Genomic DNA, 24747 nt, shown 5'->3' with positions numbered 1-24747 from the left:
TGCATGTATGTGTAACCAATGGTCATAGACAACAATGCTAAGGGTTGGGGGTGGGGCGGGATGGGGAGGAGGGTGTTTGGGGAGGAGGGTGTTTAGGGAGGAAAAGGAGAAACATCTGTAACAAAAATAAATTAATAAAAATAAAAAAAAGAAAAATGATGGCAACTTTCTATGAAGTATGTGATAGGAGAAAACAGTGTCAAAAGACTTCAAGTTATTCCTTTTATATTTCATTTTGGCTCTGGGTCTAGACTTTCAATTTAGTCTATTGCAAATTGCATTGAAATTTTGGAAGCATCTTTTTTAGAGTTCAGATGTTTATAGAGGCTGTAGTTCTCTCTGAAGTCTATTGTGGATGTGTCTGTGTGAACATGAAACTTCACACAAATCTTGAACAATATTTCTCCATAATAATCGGGCCACAGAGAAAGTGGATGTTGTCTGGTGAGGTTCTCTTAGTGTACATTGGTTACTTAGCATTGATGGCCTTTAGATTTCTACATTAAGAAGAAAATAAACTTATTATTAAGAATGTAGATGATTATCTTGCAATTAAATGAAAGCTTTCTGGCTGCTTCATTAGTAACTCGTGAATGGGTTCAGGGTTGTTTGTTACTAGGTAAAAACAAATCCATTTTGGTTGATGGCTAATTCAGGGCCATGCACAGTTAGATAACTCATAAAAGTGTTTGTATGGAAATGAGTCTCTGGGATATTCAGATTTTATTTCTAGTGTCTAATTGATGCTCAGAGCTTTGGGATTTAATTATTTCTGTTGACAAAATACAGTTCAATTTCTCCTCCTTTCTTTTAAACATAACTGCAGTCTTCATTTTAATTGATAAATATACAAGGCTTTATAGATATTTTCTGACACAGTACTTGGTACCTATTAGATACTCAAAAAATGTTGGATTCTTCTTCTAATCGAATGAAAATATATCACATAGGAAATGTAAGTAAGGCTTTGCTTCTGGTTCCTATGTTTCTTGCCTAGCAGTAGACTTTATACATTTTATGATTACTCCAGAGAAATAATCTAAGTGGGAAATTTTATATATTTAATTTTTTTTCTTTATTGATTTTAGAAAGAGAGGAAGGGAGAGGGAGAGAGAGATAGAAACATCGATAAGAGAGAACATCTATTGGCCGCCTCCTGCATGCCCCCCACTAGAGATTTGGCCCACAACCTGGGCATGTGCCCCGACCGGGAATCAAACCAGTGACCTCCTGGTGCATGGGTTGATGCTCAACCACTGAGCCACACTGGCCGGGTAGAAATTTTATATTTGTATATTTCAATAATAGGAGACTCCTATTTTCTAGTCATCCAGGCAGGCTGATGTTGGGTGTTTGCTCCAATAGGGAGTGCCTCAGGTGGGTGTCACATGGGGTCTGAGGCACAGTGAGAGGAATATGTGTGGATGAAATATGAATCTATTCTTTTCATTCTCTATGTCATTCACCCAACTTCCAGGAGGGTTCACATAATACCCCATCTTCTTTCACTTAGCATAATGTTTTCAAGGTCCATCTATGTCATAGCAAGTATCAGTACTTCATTTCTTTTCATGGCTTAGTAATATTCCATTGTGTATGGATATACCATACAGTTCATTAGTTGATGTACATTTGAACTGTTTCCACCTTTTGGCTATTGTAAATAGTGCTGTTATTAACATTAGGGGACAAATATTTGTTTGAGGACCCGCTTTCAATTTTTTGGGGATATATACCTAAGAGTGGAATTGTGAGATCATATGGTAATTTTATAGTTAATTTTTTGAAGAACTGCCAAATTGTTTTCTACAGTGGCTGCACATTTTACATTTCTATCATCCGTGTATGAGGGTTTCAGTTTCTCCACATCCCTGCCAACATTTGTTATTCTCTACTTTAAAACATTTTTATTATGGCTTTTCTAGTAGGTGTGAAGTGGTATCTCTCTTGGTTTTGATTTGCATTTCCCAAATGGTTAATGCTGTTCTGCATCTTTGCATGTGCTGTTGACTATTTGTGTACATGTTGCAACATAGATGGACATCTGAAGCATTATACTAAGTGAAAGAAGCCAGACACAGAAAGGTCACAATGTACGCTTCCACTTATATGAAATATTCAGAACGGGTAAATCTATAAATGTGGGGAGCAAATTAGTGGTTGCCAGGGGCTAGTCGAGGAGAGAATGGAGAGTCTGTTTAATGGTATGGGGTTTCCTTTTGGGGTGATCAAAAACATTTTGGAAGGAGACAGAGGTGATGGTTATAAAACATTGCGAATGTGCTAAATGTCACTGAATTGTACATTTTAAAGTAGTCAATTTTAGTTTATGTGAATTTTACCTTAATAAAGAAAAAACAAAAATATCTGGTTAGAAGTCGAATGTACATTTTTAATTCCAGCAGCATGGTGGACTAGAGAAATTCAGCATAAATTAAAACAAAATTTTAAAATACACAACTGAGCTTGAGAGAGAAGCCATTGTTTTCAAAGGCTGCAACTTGAGATCCGAGCAGTGGCTTCCTGAGCTGAGGTTGAGGTGTCTAGGGGACCACATTTAGATGCTAGGATGAGCAGTGGAGTTTGACACCAATGTGGGGGTCAAGAGACATGGCCTTGGGCTGGTGTAGGGCAGGGAGCAGGAGCTAAAATCCTTGCACAAGAATGCATTCTGGAAAAGCTGCCCTCTCTGTAAAAGAGGGTCTAAAAATACCATCCCTCCCCCCCCTACCGCCCTGAAGCCAGGGAAGCAGCAAGGGAATGTCTCTCTTCCTGGGGCTCTGGGTGGGAAAGAAATGACATGCGGAAGCCCAGGTCTGCCTCCATCATTAAGAACCCACAACTCAGAAATTAACGTACAACCCTGTTCTGGGTGGGTGAAAGCTCTGGTGTACTCAGCACAATCAAGCAAGAAATGCTCATCTACAGTGACATTTCCACAAGTCAGGGTGCACAAGATTCCTAGGGAAAAACAACAGCCACTGAAAAATAGGTTCACGTGAAAAATTACAGCTCACACAAGGAAGTATTCCAGCATGAGGGAAAGTAAGCAAGCACAACACACAGGAACCTGGCAAAAGAGAATCAGTTTGCCCAGCCAGTGTGGCTCAGTGGACTGAGTGTTGTCCCAAGGACTGTTGTCCCAAGTCCCTGTTTGATTCCTGGTCAGGACACATGCCCAGTTTGTGGGCTCTATCCCCAGTAGGGGGCATGCAGGAGGCATCTGATCCATGCTTCTATCTCTCTCTCCCTTCATCTCTCTCTAGAAAATCAAGAAAACATATTAAAAAAAAAAAAAAAAAAGAATTGTTTTTGACATGATTGAAGAATAAGGACATTGAGATCGGCTCTACTACCTTAATAAAAGGCTCCCCCAGGGTGGTTTGAACAGCTGCTCCAGGGGCGTGTGTGTCAAGTTTGCTTAAGGGACTTAACAGGGGAAAAGGTGGAGACCAGGGTTGTTCACCTGCTGTCCTGTAGTGGTCTGGGGAACCCTTAGGTTTGTAGCCCTAAGGAGCAAGAGCTCAGGGAGACTTTTCTTTCTTTCTTTTTTTTTTCAGTCTCTTTGAAAAAAATTTTTTCCATCACCCTTTTATCCTCCCTACACCCTCTTTCACCCCTAACCGTCCCCGCAATCACCACACTGTTGTCTGTGTCTATGAGTTCTTTCTCTCTCTTTTTTTTTTATCCTCACCCGAGGATATTTTTCCATTTTTTTGTACAGATAGAGTGGGAGGGAGAGAGAGGAAGAGAGAGAGAGAGAGAAGCATCGATGTGAAAGAGATACATCGAGTGGCTGCCACCCGCACAACCAACCAGGGCCGGGGACAAACTGCAACCGAGGTATATGCCCTTAGCGGGAACCGAACCTGGGTCTCTCCGGACCGCAGGCCGACGCTCTAACCGCTGAGCCAAACCGGCCAGGGCTTCTTTCTCTTTTATGTTCAGTCCCTCCACCACCCCATCAACCCCACCCACCGGAGCTGCCTGCCTGCTCTCTAAGGCCTTTGAAGTCATCCACTGAGATGGCAGCAAAGCGCTGCCTCTGGTTAACTGCCACGCCCCGGTGCTCGGAACCAGAGATTTGCCTGAATTTCTCATGCGAGTGCGGCTTGCTACTTGTCCATTACTCATTTTGAGGGGTGACACGTTATGGACTGGTGAATGGAAGCAAACCCTGAAACTGCCTTGGACACCATTTGAGGACTCACTCAGCTCTCCACTTCTCATTGGTTTCACCAGTGGCTGAGCCATGACACCAGGGAAGTGGGAACTCCATGTGGATTATGTAGAATCGTGTCAGAAAGCTCAGGTAAGGTCATCAGTGAACACGAGACTTCAGAATTATCTAGTCAATAGCCAGTCTTTTCTTTGTCTCTCCCTAGGATCAAGCCATGACTTTTATCAGTAGAAGCCCCCAAATTTATATGAAGAAGAGGGTACATGGGGACTTTGTCTTAAAGTGAAGTGGTCTATAACTTTACATAAAAGTGATAATGGGGGGGGGGGGGCTGCAGGCAGGGCTGATGGACTTGACAGTTGTTAAAGCCTCACATGTATCTTGAAATGGTAAATTTTAGATTCAGTAGATCCGACAAGCAGCACACAGACGTGACCTTGCCCTGGAGGCCTGATGATACTGCACTTCAGGAAACAGTACACTTTCTATTAAAAATAAAGTCTGGCCCTGGCCGGTTTGGCTCAGTGATTGGAGTGTCGGCCTGCGGTTCTGAGAGACCCGGGTTCGGTTCCCGCTAAGGGCACGTACCTCGGTTGCAGTTTGTCCCCGGCCCTGGTTGGTTGTGCGGGTGGCAGCCACTCGATGTGTTCCTTTCACATCGATGTTTTTCTCTCTCTCTCTCTGTTCCTCTCTCTCCCTCCCACTCTACCTGAACAAAAAGCGGAAAAATGTCCTCGGGTGAGGATAAAGAAAAAAAAAAAAAAAAAGTCTGAATACCAAAATGTTTTCTTTTCACCAAAGGATTGAAAATCGGGTAGTGCAGATGTGAAGAGAGACCTGTAATGGTGAGTAGGATGAATTTCGGGTCCCCTGAGTGTGGACTCGATGCTGCTGAGTGTAGAAGCGTAGACCAGAAACCTCAGTGCTTAGCAGAATGTTCAAGGCTGTCTCGCAAAGCACAGTGACTTGTCTGTTTTGTTGTTTTCTCGCCACCAGGTGTAGAGGAGCATAGACACGTTGTTTTCTCCCCTGGTGAGCAATGTTGGGTATCATGGGTCTCTTTTTAGGACGAAACACACACTTCTTCATTTCGGCACCCTGTATTTCCATGTGGCTGAAATTCATAACAGCCTTCTCATCACTAGTGTTGGTAACTGTACCATATATAATTCATCAGCTTGGTTGGTAATAATAAATGACCCTGGCAAAATGTGCAGTTGATTACAAGACGTTCTCTTTGCATTTTCCCAGTTGGTATCTAGTATCATTCTTAGCTTGCAGTGAACTAAAGACATACTTAATATTACTTGAAAGTTGAGATTAGGATATCTGGCTTTTTGCACCCTATTCTGTGAGTATCTGTGCAGAGCCTTCAGAATTAATTGCTTCTTAGATGCATGATTACTGCTCACTTAGCCCTATGTGGAGAAGTAGGTCATTCTATTCATCGGGATCTTGCTGTTCTGTAATTATGTGAAGAGCAAATGATTATAGATAGGGTTTCTGTGTAATTTTAAAGCAGGTAAATTTAGCATCGTTAGAGAATAATCCAAAGCTGGAAAAACTCAAGGTTTTTTTTTTTTTTTTTAAATAACAACATACAGACAATATTTAAAACTTGTTAAGTTTTATTATTCTTAAATGTATTATATAAGTTGGAGAAAAGCTTTGTCTGTTTCTTGGGCTAGAAGAAGCACTTATGGTTAAATACCATGGAAGATTAAGAGCTGGTCTCCATTTATTTATTGATACTGTAGAATTACTGTAGTTGAAATTAAGTTACCTGTGCTTTGAGCAAAAGACTATGTTTTGACATTTTATTTTTTATTTAGGTGGAATGTACATTTTTCTTTTCACTGGTTAAGATAAAAATCAAGTTTCCTACATTATTTAAGATATAAATGATGTTGAAAATTTGATTATCAAAGACATTATATTTATAACCTTTTAAAAATTGAATGTGAGGTAAGTGGAACCAGATATGAACTACACCTTCCATAATGCGACCTGGAAAAGGTGTGTCTGGTAAACTCGGGGAGCCTGAAGTCCTTCAGTCAGAATTAGCTGAGGTCAATGGAGATGGCGTCTGCCTCGCACTTGGCCAGCTTGCTGTCTTCCTTGTTCCTTTTTGTTTGTTCTAAGAGTTCGTTTTAATGTATCAAATAAATGAAATTAGCATGGCAAAGGGCAGGCCTGCCTTTGGTGGCAGAATAGTGTCTTCATTTGAGATTTCCCTAAAAGCAGACCCTGAATCTGGACTGGGGGGCAAGGAGGTGTTTTGGGAATTGAACCCAGGAAGCGTGTGAGGGAATGAGTGAGACAGAGGTGGGTGGGGGGCCAGTGAAGGGGTGTTCCCGAGTGAGTTACTGCTGGGGATTCTCCGAGATGCCACGTGGAACACACCTCAGGGGTAGAAAATTGGGAAATGTACCTGGTGTGGTGAGCAGAATAACGCCCCTCTCCCCAAGATGTCTGTGTCTTAATCCCCAGAGCCTGTGAATATGTTACCTTACAAAGGGAACTATGCAGATTGAGTTAAGGACCCAGAGATGAGGAAGATTATCACAAGGGTCCTCATAAGAGAGAAGTACAAGGGTGAGAGAGAAGAAAATATGACAAAGGAAGCAGAGCTTAGAGAGAGAGAGAGAGAGAGAGAGAGAGAGAGAGGGAGAGAGAGGGAGAGGGAGAGAGAGAGGGGGAGAGAGAGAGAGGGAGAGAGCGAGAGAGAGAGCGAGAGAGAGAGGGAGAGAGAGAGAGGGAGAGAGAGAGAGGGAGAGCGAGAGAGAGAGGGGGAGAGAAAGAGGGGGGAGAGAGAGAGAGGGAGAGAGAGAGAGGAAGAGAGAGAGAGAGGGAGAGAGAGAGAGAGAGAGAGAGAGAGACTTCAAGTCCTATGCTTTGGCTTTGAGTATGGAGGAACAGGCCTTGAGCCAAGGGGTGCAGGCAGCCTCTAGCGGCTGCAAAAGGCAAGGACACAGGTTCTCTCCCAGAGCCTCCCGAAGGAACCAGCCCCAGCGACACCTTGATTTTAGTCCATGAGACTGATTTTGGACTTCTGACCTCCAGAAATATAAGATAACAAACTGTCTTGTTTTAAACCATTAAATTTTCAGTAGCAGCTACAGGAAACCAATATAACTGCCATCTTGCAGCTCTCATTGATTGAGGATGGCTTCTAGGGCAAAATTTCTTCGGTGCTCCTGGCCAGCTCCGTTCAGGACACCCTCAAGAGGGGAGGCTCTCCGGCCTGCCGGGGAAGGAGCCCTCTGCAGAGCACCTCTTCAGTGGACTCGGCTGTACCTGGAAAAGGATTAGATCAAGAGAATTTGGAAATGTCTTCATAAACACTTAGAGCTATTGGGTTGTTTTATATAACAGTCCAGGCTTCTGAGGCCCTCTGCCCATTCCTTTGCTGTCTCTTCTGCCTGGCCTTTACCTGTTGAGATTCTTTGCATTATGACTTTGGTCTTGTCCAGCCTTACTCTGTGATGGTTAATTTAAAAAAAAAATGTTTTATTGATTATTTAGAGGGAGGGAGGAAGAGAGAGAGAGAAACATCAATATAAGGGCGAAACACTGATCTGCTGCCTCCTGCACGCCCCTCACTGGGGATCGAGCCCGAAACCCAGGCATGTGCCCTGACGGGGATTCCAACTGGGACCTCTCAGTCCATGGGATGACGCTCAGTCCACTGAGCCCCACCAGCCTGGCTGCGATGGTTAATTTTATGTGTCAACTTGACTGGGCCTTGTGCTGCGCACTGTATTGGTCAAACATGATTCTGAGTGTGTTTGTGAGGGTGTTTGTAGATGAGGTTACCATTTGGATGAGTAGACGGAGTAAAACAGATTGCCCTCCTTCATATGAGTGGCCCTCATCCAATCAGGAGAAGGTCTGAAGGGCGTGGGGAACCTTTTTCCTGCTAAGGGCCATTTGGATATTTATAACATCATTTGAGGGCCATACAAAATTATTAACTTAAAAATTAGCCTGCTATTTTGGGTCAGGCTCATTTGGTGAGGTGTGTGATGTTAGCTGGGATTGATTTCACAGGCCTTATAGGCCTGCGGGCTGGAAGTTCCCCACCCCTGGCAGAGCACAAAGGCGGATACTCCTATGAATAAGGGAGAATTTTTTCTGCTGACTCATGTTTTTCCCCCCATCACCATTGATCCCCCCATACCCTCCTCCACCTTCCCCCCACACCCCCTCAATCAACACACTGTTGTCTGTGTCCCTGACTCATGGGTTTTTATTTCCTGCATTTGAACTTGAAATGTCAATCCTTCCCGAGTGTTGAACTTCCAGCTTTTGGACTAGAACGACATACACTGCCTGCTTTCCAGGGTCTCCAGTCTGCTGACTCATCCTACAGATCTTGGGACTTGTCAGTCTCCATACACATGAGCCAATTCCTTATAATAAATGTCATGTATCCTATTGGTTCTGTTTCTCTGGAGAACTCTGTCTAATTAATATACACTGTATATTCCAGGGTGATTTTATCTGCTCTTTTGACTTCAGCTTCCATCAATATGCTGGCAATTCTCCATATCCACATCTTTAACTGCCAACAGACACATCCACATGGGTACCATGTAAATACTTCGAACTCTGCATATTCAGAGTAAAACCCCTTATTATCCCCTAGGAATTTGTTCCTGCTTCTTATTCTGTCTTTTTTATAGTGTCCACCATGTACTCTGATCCCAAACGCAATACCTTCAGTATTGCTCATTTCGAGTTATAAATCTCATCCTAAGATTTCTGCCACTCAGGACTGTTGTTGTCCAATGGAGAGCAACCCTGGCACACGGGACTGAGTTGGAAAAATCTTTGGGCCAAGATCTAGTTTATTCTCAAACACACACACACACACACACACACACACACACACACACACACACACACACGGTGGGTAGGAAAGAGAAAGCCAGGTACATACAGAGAACATCTGAGCCATATAGATACACTGACAGAGTATGAGAGAAAGAATGAAAAAAGGAGACAAAGAGAGAGGAGACACAAGCCACGGTATTATATACAGAGCCAGAGGAGACAGAGTCAGAGGGAGATTCACATAGAAGCAGAAAGAGGAGGGCATTTGTCATGGAGGAGACAGAGGGTCATTTTGGGAAGGGGTGTGGGGGACCAAATCAGAGCATACAGTAGGGCTTTTTCAAGTTCTAAAGATGAGGGCATCCCCAAACTGGGGCACAGTGTGTATCCCCTCACCTGTCATGCTGTTGACTTCTTTCTCTGTCTGAGAAACACAAGGCGTGGCCCTCAGGAGTTTCATGTTCTTTTTTTCTTTTTCTTTTTAATTTAGGGAGAGGAAGGGAGAGGGAGAAAGATAGAGACATCGATGAGAGAGAACACTGATTGGCTGCCTCCTGCATGCCCCCACTGGGGATCAGGCCCACAACCTGGGCATGTGCCCTGACCGGGAATTGAACCAGCGACCTCTTGGTGCATGGGTTGACACTCAACCACTGAGCCACACCAACCAGGCAGTCTCATGTTCTTAAATGGAGAAACATAACCAAGCTGACATACTCTAAAGAACTGTGTTTGCTCAATCCTTTTTAGACTCATGCCCCAGCCCCACAAACAAGTCTCGTCTTCAGTGTATCACAGCAGTGATACACTGTTTTCGGTAGTTCTCTTATACACTGCAGAACCAGCTGCTCTGAACGCGCTCTTTCAAGCTACCTGTGCATATGCACACCCGTGCTGATGTGCCTTCCCTTCTTCAGTGGAGAATTTCTGCCTTAAGGATCATCTTACTCTAGGAACCTTAAATATGAACAGTTTACTAGTGAAGCCCGGCTTGATGAGGCTGAAAACATTTCTCTTGGCAGTGAATTTCCTACAGTTCAAAAGCCCATCAGTGCCTCAGACCCCGGCTTGATCTGTGGCTCCTTTCCCTCTTCTCCGAGCTACCCTTGCCCTGCCAGCCCCAGCTCACTTCCTCCAGGAGGTGCTCACACCAGCATCCCTGCTCCCACCTTCCTTGTTTGGCCCCTTATATGATACCCAACCTAGTCCCTAATTACAAACTTCTGCTTCAGAGTTTGGAGTTTTGCCTTGAGCTACAGTAACTGGCTTTCCTGCTCTGTCTCTCAGTCTTTCTGGGTCTACATTGTTGCTTGTCATCTACTTCCCAGAGACCTGGTGGCCTATACCTTTTCCCACTGGAATTGGGTCCCCATGCCTTCTACTGACCCAGTGTAGAGCCCAATACCTGGCCAACACAATAAGTATAATAAATATTTGTTGAATGAACGAATGAATTGGAAGCATTCTCTTACTTGAGTTTAACTTTATGTCCTGGGTTTAGTTGAGACATGTTAACACAATAGTCAAATTTCACCCTCTTGTCCCAGATTTCTTGTTTCAGTTTTCTGTTTTCTCTACACTAAGTACTGTACTAGACATTTTGCACCTGTTATTTATAATCTTCACAACAATCTTGCAAGATAGGTGTTATCATTTTCATTTCATATATGAGGAAACTGTGGTCCAAGAGGTTATTAATTTCTCCAAAGTCAGTTAGCAAATCAGTGGTTGCCCTCACTTGTCCACAGAACCACTCTTAGAATCACTAATTTTTGGCCTCATTCTTAAAGTTTCCACACTTTCTTCTTTTGACCTTCCCATGACTCCGATCTTATTCTGATTGCTCACCATCGTCTTTGCCTGAATCCTGTTGAGAAAGGAGTGAAGAAGGGAGGACAAACCTGAGAGGTCTTGCCAAGGTCTTGACATGAGGGATTGATGCTGTGGACTCCAGGAGATAGAAGAGGCAAAAGTATCCCCTCAACCTGAGAGAGCAGAGAGTGGTGCTATCACCAAAAAAAAAACAAAAAAACACCCAAAACAAAACAAAAGGGAAATTGGGACGTCTTGTTCCTGTAGGTCATTACATCAGATAGTGGTAGGAGTTCCAATGACTCTTTACTCCCAGTTAATCATGGGCAAGTCTCTTAGTTTCTTTTAATCTCATTTTCTTTATCTTTTTCCTGAGCATCATCTTACTTGACTGTCATGCTTGTCATTGGTTTGCTGGTCAAATGATGCTCCAGTTGAACATGCTTTGGGAGGAGGTAAGGCCGTACACGTGTTCACTGTTACCACTGTTGTCAGGTGTATGATTGCTGAAGTCAAATTGTAAATGGAGACACCAACTTTTGGGTACTGTGCCAGGGGTCAGCAAACTGTTCTCATTTGGCCTATTAGCTAAGAATGCTGTTTACGCTTTAATATGGTTGGGGAAAAAAGTATTTGTGATGTACAAAAATAACATGAAATTCAAATGTCGATGTCTATAAATAAAGCTTGTTGGAACATGGCCGAAACACATTTATTTATATACTGTTGTGCTGTCTGTGGCTGCTTCCTTTTTTACCCGGGGCAGCAGAGTTGTGACAGAGATTGTACAGCCTACAAAGCCTAAAATATTTACTACTTCGCTCTTTCCAAGAAAAGTGTGTCAAGCCCTGGCCTACGCCTTTTGGGAGCCATTTCTGGGTCTGCCAGTCTGTGTCCTGCCTTCCTGTCTATTGAAATTCCTGGAGAGGACAGGAAATTTTGGGAAATATTAGAAGTTAAAAAAACCCAACACATTTCTTTTATTTGATAATAAAGGTGAAATGAGGACATGTTTGTCTTTTTTCTCCTTTTTGATGGTTTTTAAAAATGAATTTTCATTCAGTTTTATAACTTTAAAAAAGTCAGGTGAGGATGAAAAATACCACCACTAACTTCAAACCACCCTCTCCACAGTCATTCTAATACATGCCTTTATTTCGACTGAAGCTTCCTTCTATTCTTGGCACACATATTTCCAAATGGTTGAAATACTGGTCTAGGAAGCATTTCAAAGGTGATGCAGTCCGTTCCAGTTGCCTTTTACAAATACTACTTATTGCTTTTGTTTTTTCATAGTGGTTATGTTGTGATGGAAAGGCACACTCTGCAAGCTACATATATTTCAGAAGTACTTCCTACCCTCTTGCCTTTGGTCAAATTTTTCTTCAAATGTGAAAGCAAATGCTACTCTTCGGAGCGAGCGTTGGGCGGCGCTGGCCTGCTCTGACACGGACTCAAGTGCAGAATTCTCACTGAGCTTAAAAACAGAACGATGAGGAGTACAGCTCAGGAGAACTGTCAGATAAGAAATGAACTTGATACTTTAAAGATGATTTCCTTTCTCCTTCCCCAGACCTCCCCGCAAGGCATTTAATAATAGTACAAAAATACATTTAGCAAACCAAAATATTCTCTGTTCATCTAACAATGATATGAGGGATATGTTTATGCTCTCTGTTGCATTTTAGAAAAATAAATGAGGATTAAAAATAAGGCTATTCTGTCATGTGAATACTGTTGACCCTTTTACTGTATTTCATACAATAAAACATTGTATCACATTAACTTAATACCATGAAATACAAGTTATCAAGTTAATACGATGCAATATAAGTAAAATGATGGCTGTTTACATTTTATTCTCTTATTTTCCCTAGTGAGAAGCTGGATGGAAAAACTAAAAGACAAGGTAAGAGAAGTGTTTTCTTCATCAGATTTACCTTAGAGGGTATTGGCAGATACAAAATCTTCAGAGTAGTGGAGCTTTAATTCATTGTTCTGATTCCAGTAATCTATGCAAAGATTCAGGGCCCAGCAAGAAAGGTCTTCCCTGTAATTTCTTCTTGTATAACTCTTTAGAGTACCATTCATTCTTAGGGCAACATCTCTGGTCGTTGACCATACCAAACATTGCCTTAAGGATGAATGGTACTCTAAAGAGTAAGTGTGATACAAGAAACAATATCCTTGACATAGCAGAGTGTAGATCTTTCTAGGGAATTTCAGGATTGTAATCCCATTCTATTGGGCATTTCTTGTCCCAATGCAAGGCTCTTTTAAGCCTCATCTTCCCGTATGAGTACCTTGGATTTAGAAGGCATTGATTCTTCTGACTCATGAGTGGACTTGATTTGGGAGTTAAAGTTTGGGACGAAACAGGCATCCTTAAGCTATAGTGGGTGTGGGACAAAAATACCTGAATACTTGAGCACTGTCTTTATTTTTACTTAAAAATATTTTTTATTTATTGGTTTTAGAGAGAGAGAGATAGAAACATCGATGAGAAAGAACATCGATTGACCGCCTCCTGCATGCCATCCACTGGGGATTGGGCCCACAACCTGGGCATGTGCCCTGACTGGGAATCAAACCGGTGACCTCTTGGTGCATGGGCTGACACTCAACCACGGAGACACATCAGCTGGGCTAGACCCAATTTTATGTGGTTCATCACAGTGCCACTACCTACTAAATGATAATGAGCAGACCTGTCTGGAATGGCCAACTATAGAAAAATATTTTCCTCTCTTGCTTTAATTCTGCCATCTACTTGGTGACTGACAATATTAACTTCATTCTAGGTTCACATTTTTCATTTTCTTTTGATTTTCAGCATTGTCCAAATGTTCATTTCTGGTTACTTTGTAATTTTAACTTGGACTTACTCATGAAAATCCTGACGGCATCCGAATGCCTTGCCGCAGCTGTCATGTCCCATTACTACAGCCCAGCTCAGCTTTCCCTGGCGGTTAGTTAAAGGAGAATCTTTTCAACTGCCAGATACTGAGCTACCTCGAATTCATCTGTCTTAGAATATACTTCTGTTGATGGCATCCACATCTTTTTTATTATTTGGGGTCAATTTTCTCCATATTTAAATGGTTAATATTTTATTTTACTATAGCGCAATGTTAAAGAATGAAAGAATTGCCCTGGCCAGTTTGGCTCAGTGGTTGGAGCATTGGATCGCGGACCACAGAGTCCTGGGTTCAGTTCCCGACAAGGGCATGTACCTCGGTAGCAGTTTGTCCCCAGGCCCTGGTTGGGGTCATGTGGGTAGCAACCAGTCAATGTGTCTCTTTCACATCGATGTTTCTCTCTCTCTTTCCCTCCCTCTCTCCCTTCTGCTTTATCTGAAGATAAATGAAAAAAAAAAAAAAATGAAAGAATAGATGCAATTGTGATTACCTTTATAAATTATGTTTATTCTCCTCACTATTATTTTTATGCTTCTCAGTAAAATTTAGCAAATACAGTTTTTGAGAATGAAACTATTTGTGTTTATAAATATTGGAAGGGATATTGAAAAAAATTAAGCCTCTTGAGGATCATAGAGGCCATTTTGGCATCTGTAATACAGGGTCCAGTTGTCTGAGGGAGGTCTGATCAGATGAGCTAAACAAAAGTTTGAGGGAAGCCCAGCTGGTGTGGTTCAGTGGTTGAGTGTCAACCCATGCACCAAGAGGTCACCATTTTGATTCCCGATCAGGGCACATGCCCAGGGGTGGGCCCAGTCCATAGTGGGGGGCATGTAGGAGGTAGCCAATCGAAGTTCTCTCTCATTGATGTTTCTTTCTTTTTAAAATATATATATTTTTTATTGATGTGAGAGAGAGAGAGAGGAAGGGGGAGAGAGAGAGAGAGAGAGAGAGAGAGAGAAACATCAATGAGAGAGAACATTGATTGCCCACAACCTGGGCATGTGCCCTGACCGGGAATTGAACTGGTGACCTCTTGGTGCATGAGTCGATGCTCAACCAGTGAACCACACCAGTCAGGTGTGTTTCTATCTCTTCCTCTCCCTTCCTCTCTAAAAAAAGTCAATAAAAATAAATAAATTAAAACAAAAAGATTTGGGGGGAGGGGAGAAAAGCTCAAAAGTTTAGAGCTGGATCTGTTTACCTTGGTAGTACTTCTTGTTATTTTTCAGGGAAAAATAGTTGAGACTCCTACCATGGCTGACTTACTTAATGCCTTATGTTTCATATTTTCAGTCTTTCTTGGAGGGACTCACTCTAATCTTTCCCAAATCTCTCTTCCCTCAAGAGTGAAATATATGCTTACTTGACATATACATTCACATATACATATACATATATGTGTGTGTGTATATATATATATGTATGTATGTATATATATATATATACATATATCTTCCTCCCTCCTTCCTGTCTTCTTCTCTCTCTTCATCTAGCTAGTTATCATCTATAAAAGTCTTGTTAGTCATTATCTTCAGAAACTATTTGAGAACAAAACTATTGTTTCTCTTTTTTTATTCCTCAACCAAGGATATTTGTCTACTTATTATCAGATAGAATGAGAGGGAGGGAGGGAGGGAGGGAGGGAGGGAGGGGGAGAGAGAGAGAGAGAGAGAGAGAGAGAGAGAGAGAGAGACATCGATGTGATAGAGCCACATCAACTGGTTGCCTCTGGCACCACCTGACCAGGGCCAGGGACAAACTGCAACTGAGGTACGTGGAACTGAACCTGTGACTCATTAGTCCACAGGCCTACGCTCTCACTGCTGAGCCAAACTGGTCAGGGCAAAACTATTGTCTCTTTGATGAAAGTCACAGAATACCCTAGAGGTGAAAACTAAACTACTTGTGTAATTGGCTCTTCAGCCAACCCAGGACTGAACTTTTCAGTTTAGCTTCATTTCATTGTTCCTAATATTCATTTCATTGTTCCTAATATTGGTTTCCCTGTTAGTTAGTTGGGCTCCAGAAAGGGTGATGTTTTCAAAAGTTCTGAGTTACTTCTTTTGTTGTTATTGTTTATTTATTAGTTGGGATTAAGATCAGTGACAGACCACCCCAATGACATTGGCTTAACCTAGATAGAAATTTGTATCTTATTTATGGGTCTGGAGGTAGCAGTCAAGAATTAATGGGGAGAAACACTGTGAAAGCTTAGGCTCCTTCGTCTGATGCTCCACCATTTGTGACCTTCATTTTCAAGGTCACCTCAAAGTCCTGGATGGCAGTATCAATTTAGCTAGGTCTGTGTTCTAACCAGAAGGAAGGAGGAAAAAGGGAAGTCAGGATATCCTTTCCTTTTTAAAAGGGAGGACAAAGGCACTGCCTTTGTGTCCTTCATATGCCTTATGTCTTCATATTTTCAGTCTTTCTTGGAGGGACTCGCTCTAATCTTTCCAAAATCTCTCCTCCCCCACTAGTGAAATATATGCTTACTTGACATATACATTCTTAAAGGTGGGGTGGGGGAGAAGGGGGTAAAGGCTCCCCTGCCCTCTTAAAGAGCATGTCCTGGAAGTTACATGTGCTGCTAACGTGCCATCTCCTTAGTGAGACATCGCATGGTCACACCCAACTGCACAGAGGCAGGGAGATGTCATCGCAATTCTGCACCCAGCTCAGATGGGAAGTTCTATTGCTCTAAAGAAGGGGCAAATGGAGATTGAGGGGCAGCTCCTATCCTCTTTCCATCATGAACCTTTTTCCTGGTTAATGTCCAAGTTAGTGGTGTTTGTTAGGCAAATCCTTACTTGGCTCCCTATTGATATGTTTTTCAACATCTAAATTGCTTCTCAACACTGAAGATGTATAACAATTTTAGTTATGTAATAAAGACTAGCTCTGTTGTTAGGTCCCCGAGATCATTTGTTCTATTTCTTCTAGCTTTAGGAACTTATCCAGGAAATAGAAGCCCCCGACTATACTTCATAACAGTGATTCTCATGTGTGGTCTGGACCAGCAGCATCAGCATCACCTGGGAGCTTGTTAGAAATGCAAAATCTCGGGCCCCACCGAGTCAGAAACTCTGGGAAAGGACCCAACAAGCTGTGTTTTAACAAGTCTTGAAGGTGATTCTGATGCTGGCTCAAGCTTGACAACCACTGTTGCAGAGAAATCGTAAGAGCACTGTCAGTACAGTATATCATTAGTTTCCTTACCGCTTTCTTGAAAATGTTTCTGAACTAAATACATTATCCCAAGGAAGGATACCTTTTTCATAAATGTAAAGCAAAACAAACAGAAAACAAACACAAATCAACTGTATCTAGCATTACCTTGGCTTACCATCTATTTAAAAATTTAAAACATTATTTGGAAACAATTTCAAATTTACAGAAAAGATACAAGAACAAGAATATTACAAAGAATACCCCTATACTTTTTACCCAGCTGCGCTTGTCGTTAACATTTTACCTCATTTGCTTTATTATTTGCTGGTACTGTCTCCCCATTTGAACCATTTGAGGAAAACATGCATACATCATGGTGCTTGATCCCAACGACTTCAGTGTGTATTTCCTATGAATAGGAACATTCTGTTAGCCAGTGTAGTTATCAGCTTGAGTACACTTAACATCAAGAAGTACCTTTATCTAATCTGGCATCCATATTTCGCTTTTTTCAATAAATCCAAAATGTTCTCTATAAAAACAGTTTCTTCCTCCAGTACAGAATCTAGTCTAGGGTCGTGTAATACATTTAGTTGTTGTGCTTTTTTGTTTGTTTGTTTGTTAATCCTCATTTGAGGATATTTTTTCCATTGATTTATAGAGAGTGAAAAGGCAGGAGGGAGTGTGAGAGAGAGAGAAATACTGATGTGAGAGAGACACATCAATTGATTGCCTCCCGCATGACCCCGAACCTGCAACCCAGGTATGTGCCCTTGACCGGGAACTGAACTGTGACCCTGTGGTGCGTGGGCCAACACTCGCCAGCCAAGGCAGTTGTCATGGTTCTTCAGTTTCTTTTAATCCGAAGCATTTTTTAATAGCCATCTTTTGTCTTTTATGACACTGACATGTTTTAAGAACTTAGTCCTTTTTGCCCTGGCCAGGCAGCTCAGTTGGTTGAAGTGTCATCCCCATATGCCAGGGTTGTGGGTTTGATCCCTGGTCAGGATACATACAATGAGCAACCAATGAATGTGTGGATGAGTAGAATAGCAAATCGATATTGCTCTCTCTAATCAATAAAAATAAAAAATAAAAATAAAAATAAAAAAGAAGAATATACGGTAGTTCTTTTTATTTTTATTTTTTTTAATCCTCACCCGAGGATATTTTTCCATTTTTTTGTACAGATAGAGTGGGAGGGAGAGAGAGGAAGGGAGAGAGAGAGAGAAACATCGACGTGAAGGGACACATCAAGTGGCTGCCACCCACACGACCAACCAGGGCCGGGGACAAACTGCAACCGAAGTACGTGCCCTTAGCGGGAACCGAACCCGGGTCTCTCCGGACCGCAGGCAGACACTCTAACCGCTGAGCCAAACTGGCCAGGGCCTGTAGTTCTTTTTTATTTATTTTATTTTATTTTTTTATTTTTTATTTTTTATCCTCACCCGAGGATATTTTTCCATTTTTTGTACAGATAGAGTGGGAGGGAGAGAGAGGAAGGGAGAGAGAGTGAGAAACATCGACGTGAAGGGACACATCGAGTGGCTGCCACCCGCACGACCAACCAGGGCCGGGGACAAACTGCAACTGAAGTACATGCCCTTAGCGGGAACCGAACCCGGGTCTCTCTGGACCGCAGGCTGACGCTCTAACCGCTGAGCCAAACCGGCTAGGGCTGTAGTTCTTTTTAAAACAAATAGAATATCCTTCATTTTAGGTTTTTTGGCTGTTTCCTCGTGACTAGATTCAAGTTACACGTTCTCGGCTGGAATGTACACTGTAGTCATTTTCTCAGGGTGTTACATACACAAACAATGCTTTTGAACAGACAAAAGGTACTAGGCAGAATTTATAACTTACAAAATATGTACATGCTTCTTATTTGTCTTCATTTCTGCAGGAAGCAAGTCATGGACAATTCTAAAAGGAGAGCTTAATTTCAATTAGTAGGTTTGAAAGAGGAAAGGTTAAATTATATTTGAAGAGGATAGGTTGCTGTGTTCCCATCTCTTAATTTATTCAAAGCACAGGTAGATGCCACATAGACAGTCAGACAAACAGACACACACACATACATACATACATACACAAGAGGGGACAAAGAAGGAGAGAGAGGGAGAAAGATATTAACTGAATTTTTGTGAAGTCTACATGATTTAAAGCTCTAGAAACAAGAAGTTTAAATATGTAAATAAGAAATATGGCAAGAGTGACGTACTTTGTGACGTTCCTGTTACTGGTGTGGGGTTAAGTTACGTAGCGTAAGGAGACCCACACAGAGACGTTGATCAAGCTGAACTTCCAAAAGCTCAGGTATCACCATTTGAATGTACAGCTCGGTCAAGTCGTCTCTTCTGCTTAAAGTTGATAATTTTTCAATATGTAGCTATGTTTCTATTCTCTGGGAGTGGTAATTAAAAAAAAGAAATTCACAGTTGTGGTAAGAGTCCCCAGATCTTGCTGTTGTTCGATATTCTCCCGCATGGAAAATTACGAAGTTTTATACGTCTTAAGTAGATCTGGACGAACTTCAGAAAAAGTTTGGGTCAATGCAAAGCCCAGTGATTTGTTGAAAAAAATGACTGGGCTTTGTTTCTGTAGGAGAAAACACTTAATATGCTGGTGAACAATGCTATTGTTCTCAAATTAATGGAAATGCTTTTATATTCTGCCCTAACTGAAGACTGGGACGCAGAGCCAGTGAGCCGGCCAGCTGTGCAGAGGAGGGTGCACTTTTGTCGTCTTGTCTGCGCCTCTCGTTTACTTCTAAAGATGTTGGGAAAGCATCGCAGACTGCATATTTCAGCACTTTTTAGAAAACTTTTATTCTCTGTCCCTCTGTTTTTGGCTCATTCGGAAAGATACTGGAAATTGGAAATTTGAGAAATAGTCAAATAAATAAATAGATTTGAGAAATTAGAAATTTGAGAAATAGTCAAATAAATAAATAGATTGATAGTTCCCCCTTAAAATAATGCCTATCTGAAGTACTTATTGCAGCTTAAGCCCTGGCGGGGTAACTCCTTTGGTTAGGGCATCATTGCAATATGGCAAGGTTGTGGGTTTGATCCCTGATTAGGGCACAAACAAGAATCAAGCAATGAATGCATGAAGTGGAACAACAAATCGATGTCTTTTTTTCTCTCTCTCTACCCTCCTTTTCTCTCTCTTTCTCAAATAAATAATAATAAAAAAAATAAAGTACTTATTATAGCTTAAAAGTTTTAAATTGTTTATGTGTTTTGTCTGGGTAGGCTTTTAGAAAGGGCCTTCTTGGAAGGCCTCCCAGTGTCAGGTTCCCCAATGAAAGGGCTCTGGTTAGGACATACTCCTCGAACCCTTAGGTTTCTCATTGGCTAAGATGCGGGGAGCACCCTTAGTGTCATGGCCTTACCCTGAGCTTGGGTAGGTCCGGAGCTGCTTACTCAAGCCCAGGCATGTGGGGAGATCACGTTGCTTTGTTAGGACCCAGGTATCCATAGTGACACCTTGGGGACATTGGAGACAGGCATGGCTTTAAGACTTCCGGGCACTATTGGAGGTATCCATGTTATTGGCAGTGATCTTTATGCCCTTCTCTGCCACTTCCTTTCTTTGGGGCTGAGGACATTCAGAATTCCCAAACTTCAGTCTTGTCCACTGGGCAGATTTTCCCTTTCATAGACATGAATCCATCCACTCTGTGCACACTCTGTCCTCGTCCTTGTCTTTTCTGCCTGTGCTCCAACCTCTAACATCCTCCCTCTTTCCTTTGCAGGTCTTTCTCTTCCCTGTTGTTTCCAGAAGCCCTCACCTTTCACTCACTCACAAGCACATTCCTCTTCCTTTCTTCCTGCAATGCCGCCAAGACTGAGAGAGCAGACCCCCAAGGTCAAGGCTCTCGCTCGCCCTCTGGGAAACATGGTATTCCAGAGGACACTTCCCCAGCCCCCGACTTGCCCCGGAGCTCGACTCAGGCTGATGTTTCCAATTTATAGCATTTTAATAGTCCTGGCATTCTGCGAAGCTTACTTCATCCATCTTTAATACAAATTATATTCCCGTCACCCAAACCTGATGTTGACAAATGTGCATAATCAAGTGGCTGGAGGTGCCATTTGGTCTGGCTGATTTATGGTAATACTTCTGAGTGTTGGAAATATCCCAAAAGAGTCATCATGCCTCTCTCTCTTTGCCTTCTCCCCTCCAAAGTGACTTTATTCTAGATGCTATTTTCTTTTATACTGAAGCCAATGGGAGAATTCACTGTGTCTAAAATCCTGCTGCCCTCCAGCAGAGATGAGGACCCCAGGGCAGCGGTCAGTCGAGAGTCCTGATGCAGGTCCCTTCTCTCTGCAGGCTGGCTACATGTCTGGGATGCTGGCGCCCGTAGGGGTGGGGATCGCGGGGGCCCTGTTCATCCTGGGAGCGTTCTACAGCATTAAGGTGATGAATCGCAGAAGGAGAAACGGCTTCAAAAGGCACAAAAGAAAGGTATGGAACCAACAACAGCAAAAACCTCATCAGTTTCAGAACGTTCTTTGCTTTTCTAATTTGTCTATTAAAGCACATGGGGCTTAATGATGCATGAACGGTCTGGCTGTGCCCAGAGGTTTGGGATTAGCAGCGTGAGCCACTGCCTTGGCTCGCTCACTCCTTAGTGTGTCTTTTCAAGGGGGCCTGTTCCTCAGCTTTGCTCTGCTACAGGAGGAGTTTTAATACTTTTCTGTTTTTTTTCTCCAGCAGAGAGAATTCAACAGCATGCAAGATCGAGTAATGCTCCTAGCTGACAGCTCCGAAGATGAGTTTTGAATTGGACTGGAATTTAATTGGGATAGTCAACCACGTTATTATTTTATTTTTTATTTGGGGGCAAAACAAAGAACAACATTCGCCACATGGCTGCAGTCAGGCACCAGTCTCATTAACTTCGGGGTAGTAGGTTTTTCTTGCACTGAGCGGGAAAGGCATGCTGTATACTAAATGTGATATGCAGTGTTGGTTTTAATTCTGTAGTGAATTTTCCACAACCACGAGCTACAACTCATACATATGCAGCACACATGTTGTTCTCTAGGAGTTGCTAGGTTAGGTAGAGTAAATATTTTGTGTTTTTCCACAGTGTCTTTTCGTTGGTTTGGATTACCTGCACTAAGTATAACAGTTATTGCTACCAAGGCATGCTTAACTCTGAACAAAGAATAGCTTGTGATGACTGCATTCTACCTACTTGAAACCACAGGCCTGTGGGCCAAGATACATATCCCATTTGCATCCAAACTAGCAGCAACTTGGAATGAAATCTTTTGTCAAGAAAATCTTTCAGCACATGAAGATTATATGTAGATTTGTATGTATCTTGCATTATGTATTTCAGTCTCCCAGTTTTATCCTTTTTCTCTTTCTGATTTATTCTTATTCTTGGCAAGGAAAAAAAAAATGCTCCAGAAATATACATTAAATTGACTCTCAGTCTAAATGTATGCTTGCTTTCTTAAGTAGTGTTAACTGAGTCCAATAGACCTATCAGTAGATTCTTACGTGTTTATCATTAAGTGATGTGAGATGTCCATTTTGGGTACCATCTGACCTTGTCAAGAAGAAATGAGGAAGAAATCAAGAAGAACATGAGGGTAGGTAAGTTCCCAGAGCATTTCTCTCTACCATTTGGTACTGTGCCTACACGACAACTGTTTTGAATTATTCGAAGTGTTGCTTTTCTGTACCTGTGGTCTTGGTCATGGACTGATTGGGCTGCCATTGGTCCTTATTTGGCTTTATTAGGAAAACAGACATTTTCTGGTAGAAGTAGGTTCAGTGGCCAGAGTCCTGGTATATACAGCGAAGAGTATGAAAAAACCAGCCTCCCTCAAGGTACCCCACTTCAGGGATGATGGACCATGTTAGATAATTTCTTACTCCCCTTGGAATGTAATTTCTTGCCCTATCTTTTGAATCTGGGTATTTGAGACTTCCAGTAAGCTGAGTGTTTGGGTAAAGAGCAGGCTCACTTCTGTGGGGGAATAGAGGTTACTAATAACACTGTTCGTAGTGCTATTCACTATAGAGGACTTGTTCCCATTTATTGGAGTCTGTTCTATATTTAAGGCAGGATGCACAGTTTTGTCTTATAGCTACTGTGTGAGGTAGGACATATGTTTTTATTCTTCTATTCATCTGAAGACAGAACGGAAGCAGAGAAATGAACTGAGTATGCAGAGTTATACCCAGGAAGAATCAGGACTAGAATCCACTTGGACTCAAAACCATGCACCCCTGTCTTCAGTTCAGTGCCCTTTCCACATACTTGGGAGGAAGCAGTGACATTGGTCCCTCTTTAAAATCAAGGTTCTAAGGAAATAGCTGCTTAGTCAAGGAACATTTCATACAAGTGTCTGCCCTTGTTACATGGACGATGCCTTACCCCTTCTCGCTCACTCACACAACTTCTCTCCTCTTCCACCTCAGCGATCTCCTTTACAGTCACGTACATTTAAGTATCACCTCTGGGGAACTAACAGAGAAATCTTTCCAGAATCCATTCTTGAATGATAGCTGGCTTAGAAGAATGTTTTCATCAAATAATTTAAATTCTTTTTTGCTAAAAAATGTAAGCAAATGGGTGAAGTTGGTCAAAAGAAACGAGAAGCTCTGTACAGTCAAGTAGAAGTTATGGGGTGACAAATCAGCTCAAGGTCAGGTTTAAAAATAGAATCCAGAACCATGACACTCAGAAGTAATTTGCAATTTCATGAGGAGAGACATCCTGGCACTGCACGGGGTATGTTTCCTTCTCTAGGAGCAGCCCTTTGCTGTAAGTATTCCTACATTTGGGAGGAGGCAAGCATGATGTGACATTACTGTCTTTTATTCTTGACAAGTGGTTGGTAGGGGACACACACTAGGCTACTGCATTTAGCAGCACAGGGGTGATATTTCTGCCCCAGGCTACTCTGAAGCTTCAGTCTTAACTAGACCATGGGAGTCTCAAACTATAGTATTATACAGTCACCAATAATATATTTTTATTTTCCCAGAGGGCTATGGGGATGACATGTATGTGCATTTAGGCCTAAGCAGAATGTCTCTTCAGTCCTTTTTGGAACAGGTGACTGTTTACAGAAAAAGTTTACTCACATCACAAATTTTTCTACAAATCTTTTTTCTTTAATTTAATTAATTAATTTTTTTTTATCCTCACCCGAGGACATTTTTGCATTTATCTTCAGATAGAGTGGGAGGGAACGAGGAAGGAAGAGAGAGAAAGAAACATTGATGTGAGAGAGACACATCAACTGGTTGCCATCCACACGACCCCAGCCAGGGCCGGGAACAAACTGCAACCGAGGTACGTGCCCTTAGCTGGAAGCAAACCCGGGTCTCTCTGGTCCACAGGCCGACGCGGCCAGGGCTAATTTTAATTTTTTTAATTGATTTTTTTTTAGGGGAGATGAAGGGAGAGAGAGATAGAAATGTAGATGTAAAAGAGAAACATCAATTGGCTACCTCCTGCATGCCCCTTCCTGAGGATTGAACCCGCAACCCCAGCATGTGCCCTGACCAGGAATCGACTGGGACCTCTCAGTCCATGGGACGACATTCAATCCACTGAGCTACACCGGCCAGGCTCTACAAACCTTTTTAAATATCTGGGTTAAATGGAAGATTCTGTGGATGGTTCAGCTGGTATGTTTATTTTGGCCATTTTCTTTGCGCTGTGGAGCAACGATGTTCAGTGGGTGGAGCAGATGATTTAAGAGCATCAGTGCCCTGGCCTGTTTGGCTCAGCGGTTAGAGCGTTGGCCTGCGGTCCCGAGAGACCGGGTTCGGTTCCTGCTAAGGGCA

At 42.3% G+C, this 24747-nt stretch overlaps 1 protein-coding gene across 2 annotated transcripts in view; it reads left to right on the top strand.

Moving 5' to 3' along the window:
• ARMH4 (armadillo like helical domain containing 4) overlaps window positions 1-22333 on the top strand; it is a 116790-nt gene extending 94457 nt beyond the window's left edge. For both annotated transcript variants that reach the window (XM_036270041.1, XM_036270034.1), the window contains 3 exons: window positions 12706-12737; window positions 21262-21396; window positions 21646-22333. In XM_036270041.1, the coding sequence (XP_036125934.1) occupies window positions 12706-12737; window positions 21262-21396; window positions 21646-21714 (236 nt within the window). In that variant the 3' untranslated portion in view covers window positions 21715-22333. The remainder of the gene's footprint in view (window positions 1-12705; window positions 12738-21261; window positions 21397-21645) is intronic.
• Window positions 22334-24747: the final 2414 nt, after the last annotated feature.

The sequence above is a fragment of the Molossus molossus genome, unplaced genomic scaffold (assembly GCF_014108415.1).
Source record: "Molossus molossus isolate mMolMol1 unplaced genomic scaffold, mMolMol1.p scaffold_m16_p_1, whole genome shotgun sequence".
NCBI lineage: Eukaryota > Metazoa > Chordata > Mammalia > Chiroptera > Molossidae > Molossus > Molossus molossus.
This window is presented reverse-complemented; position numbering and strand designations above follow the sequence as displayed.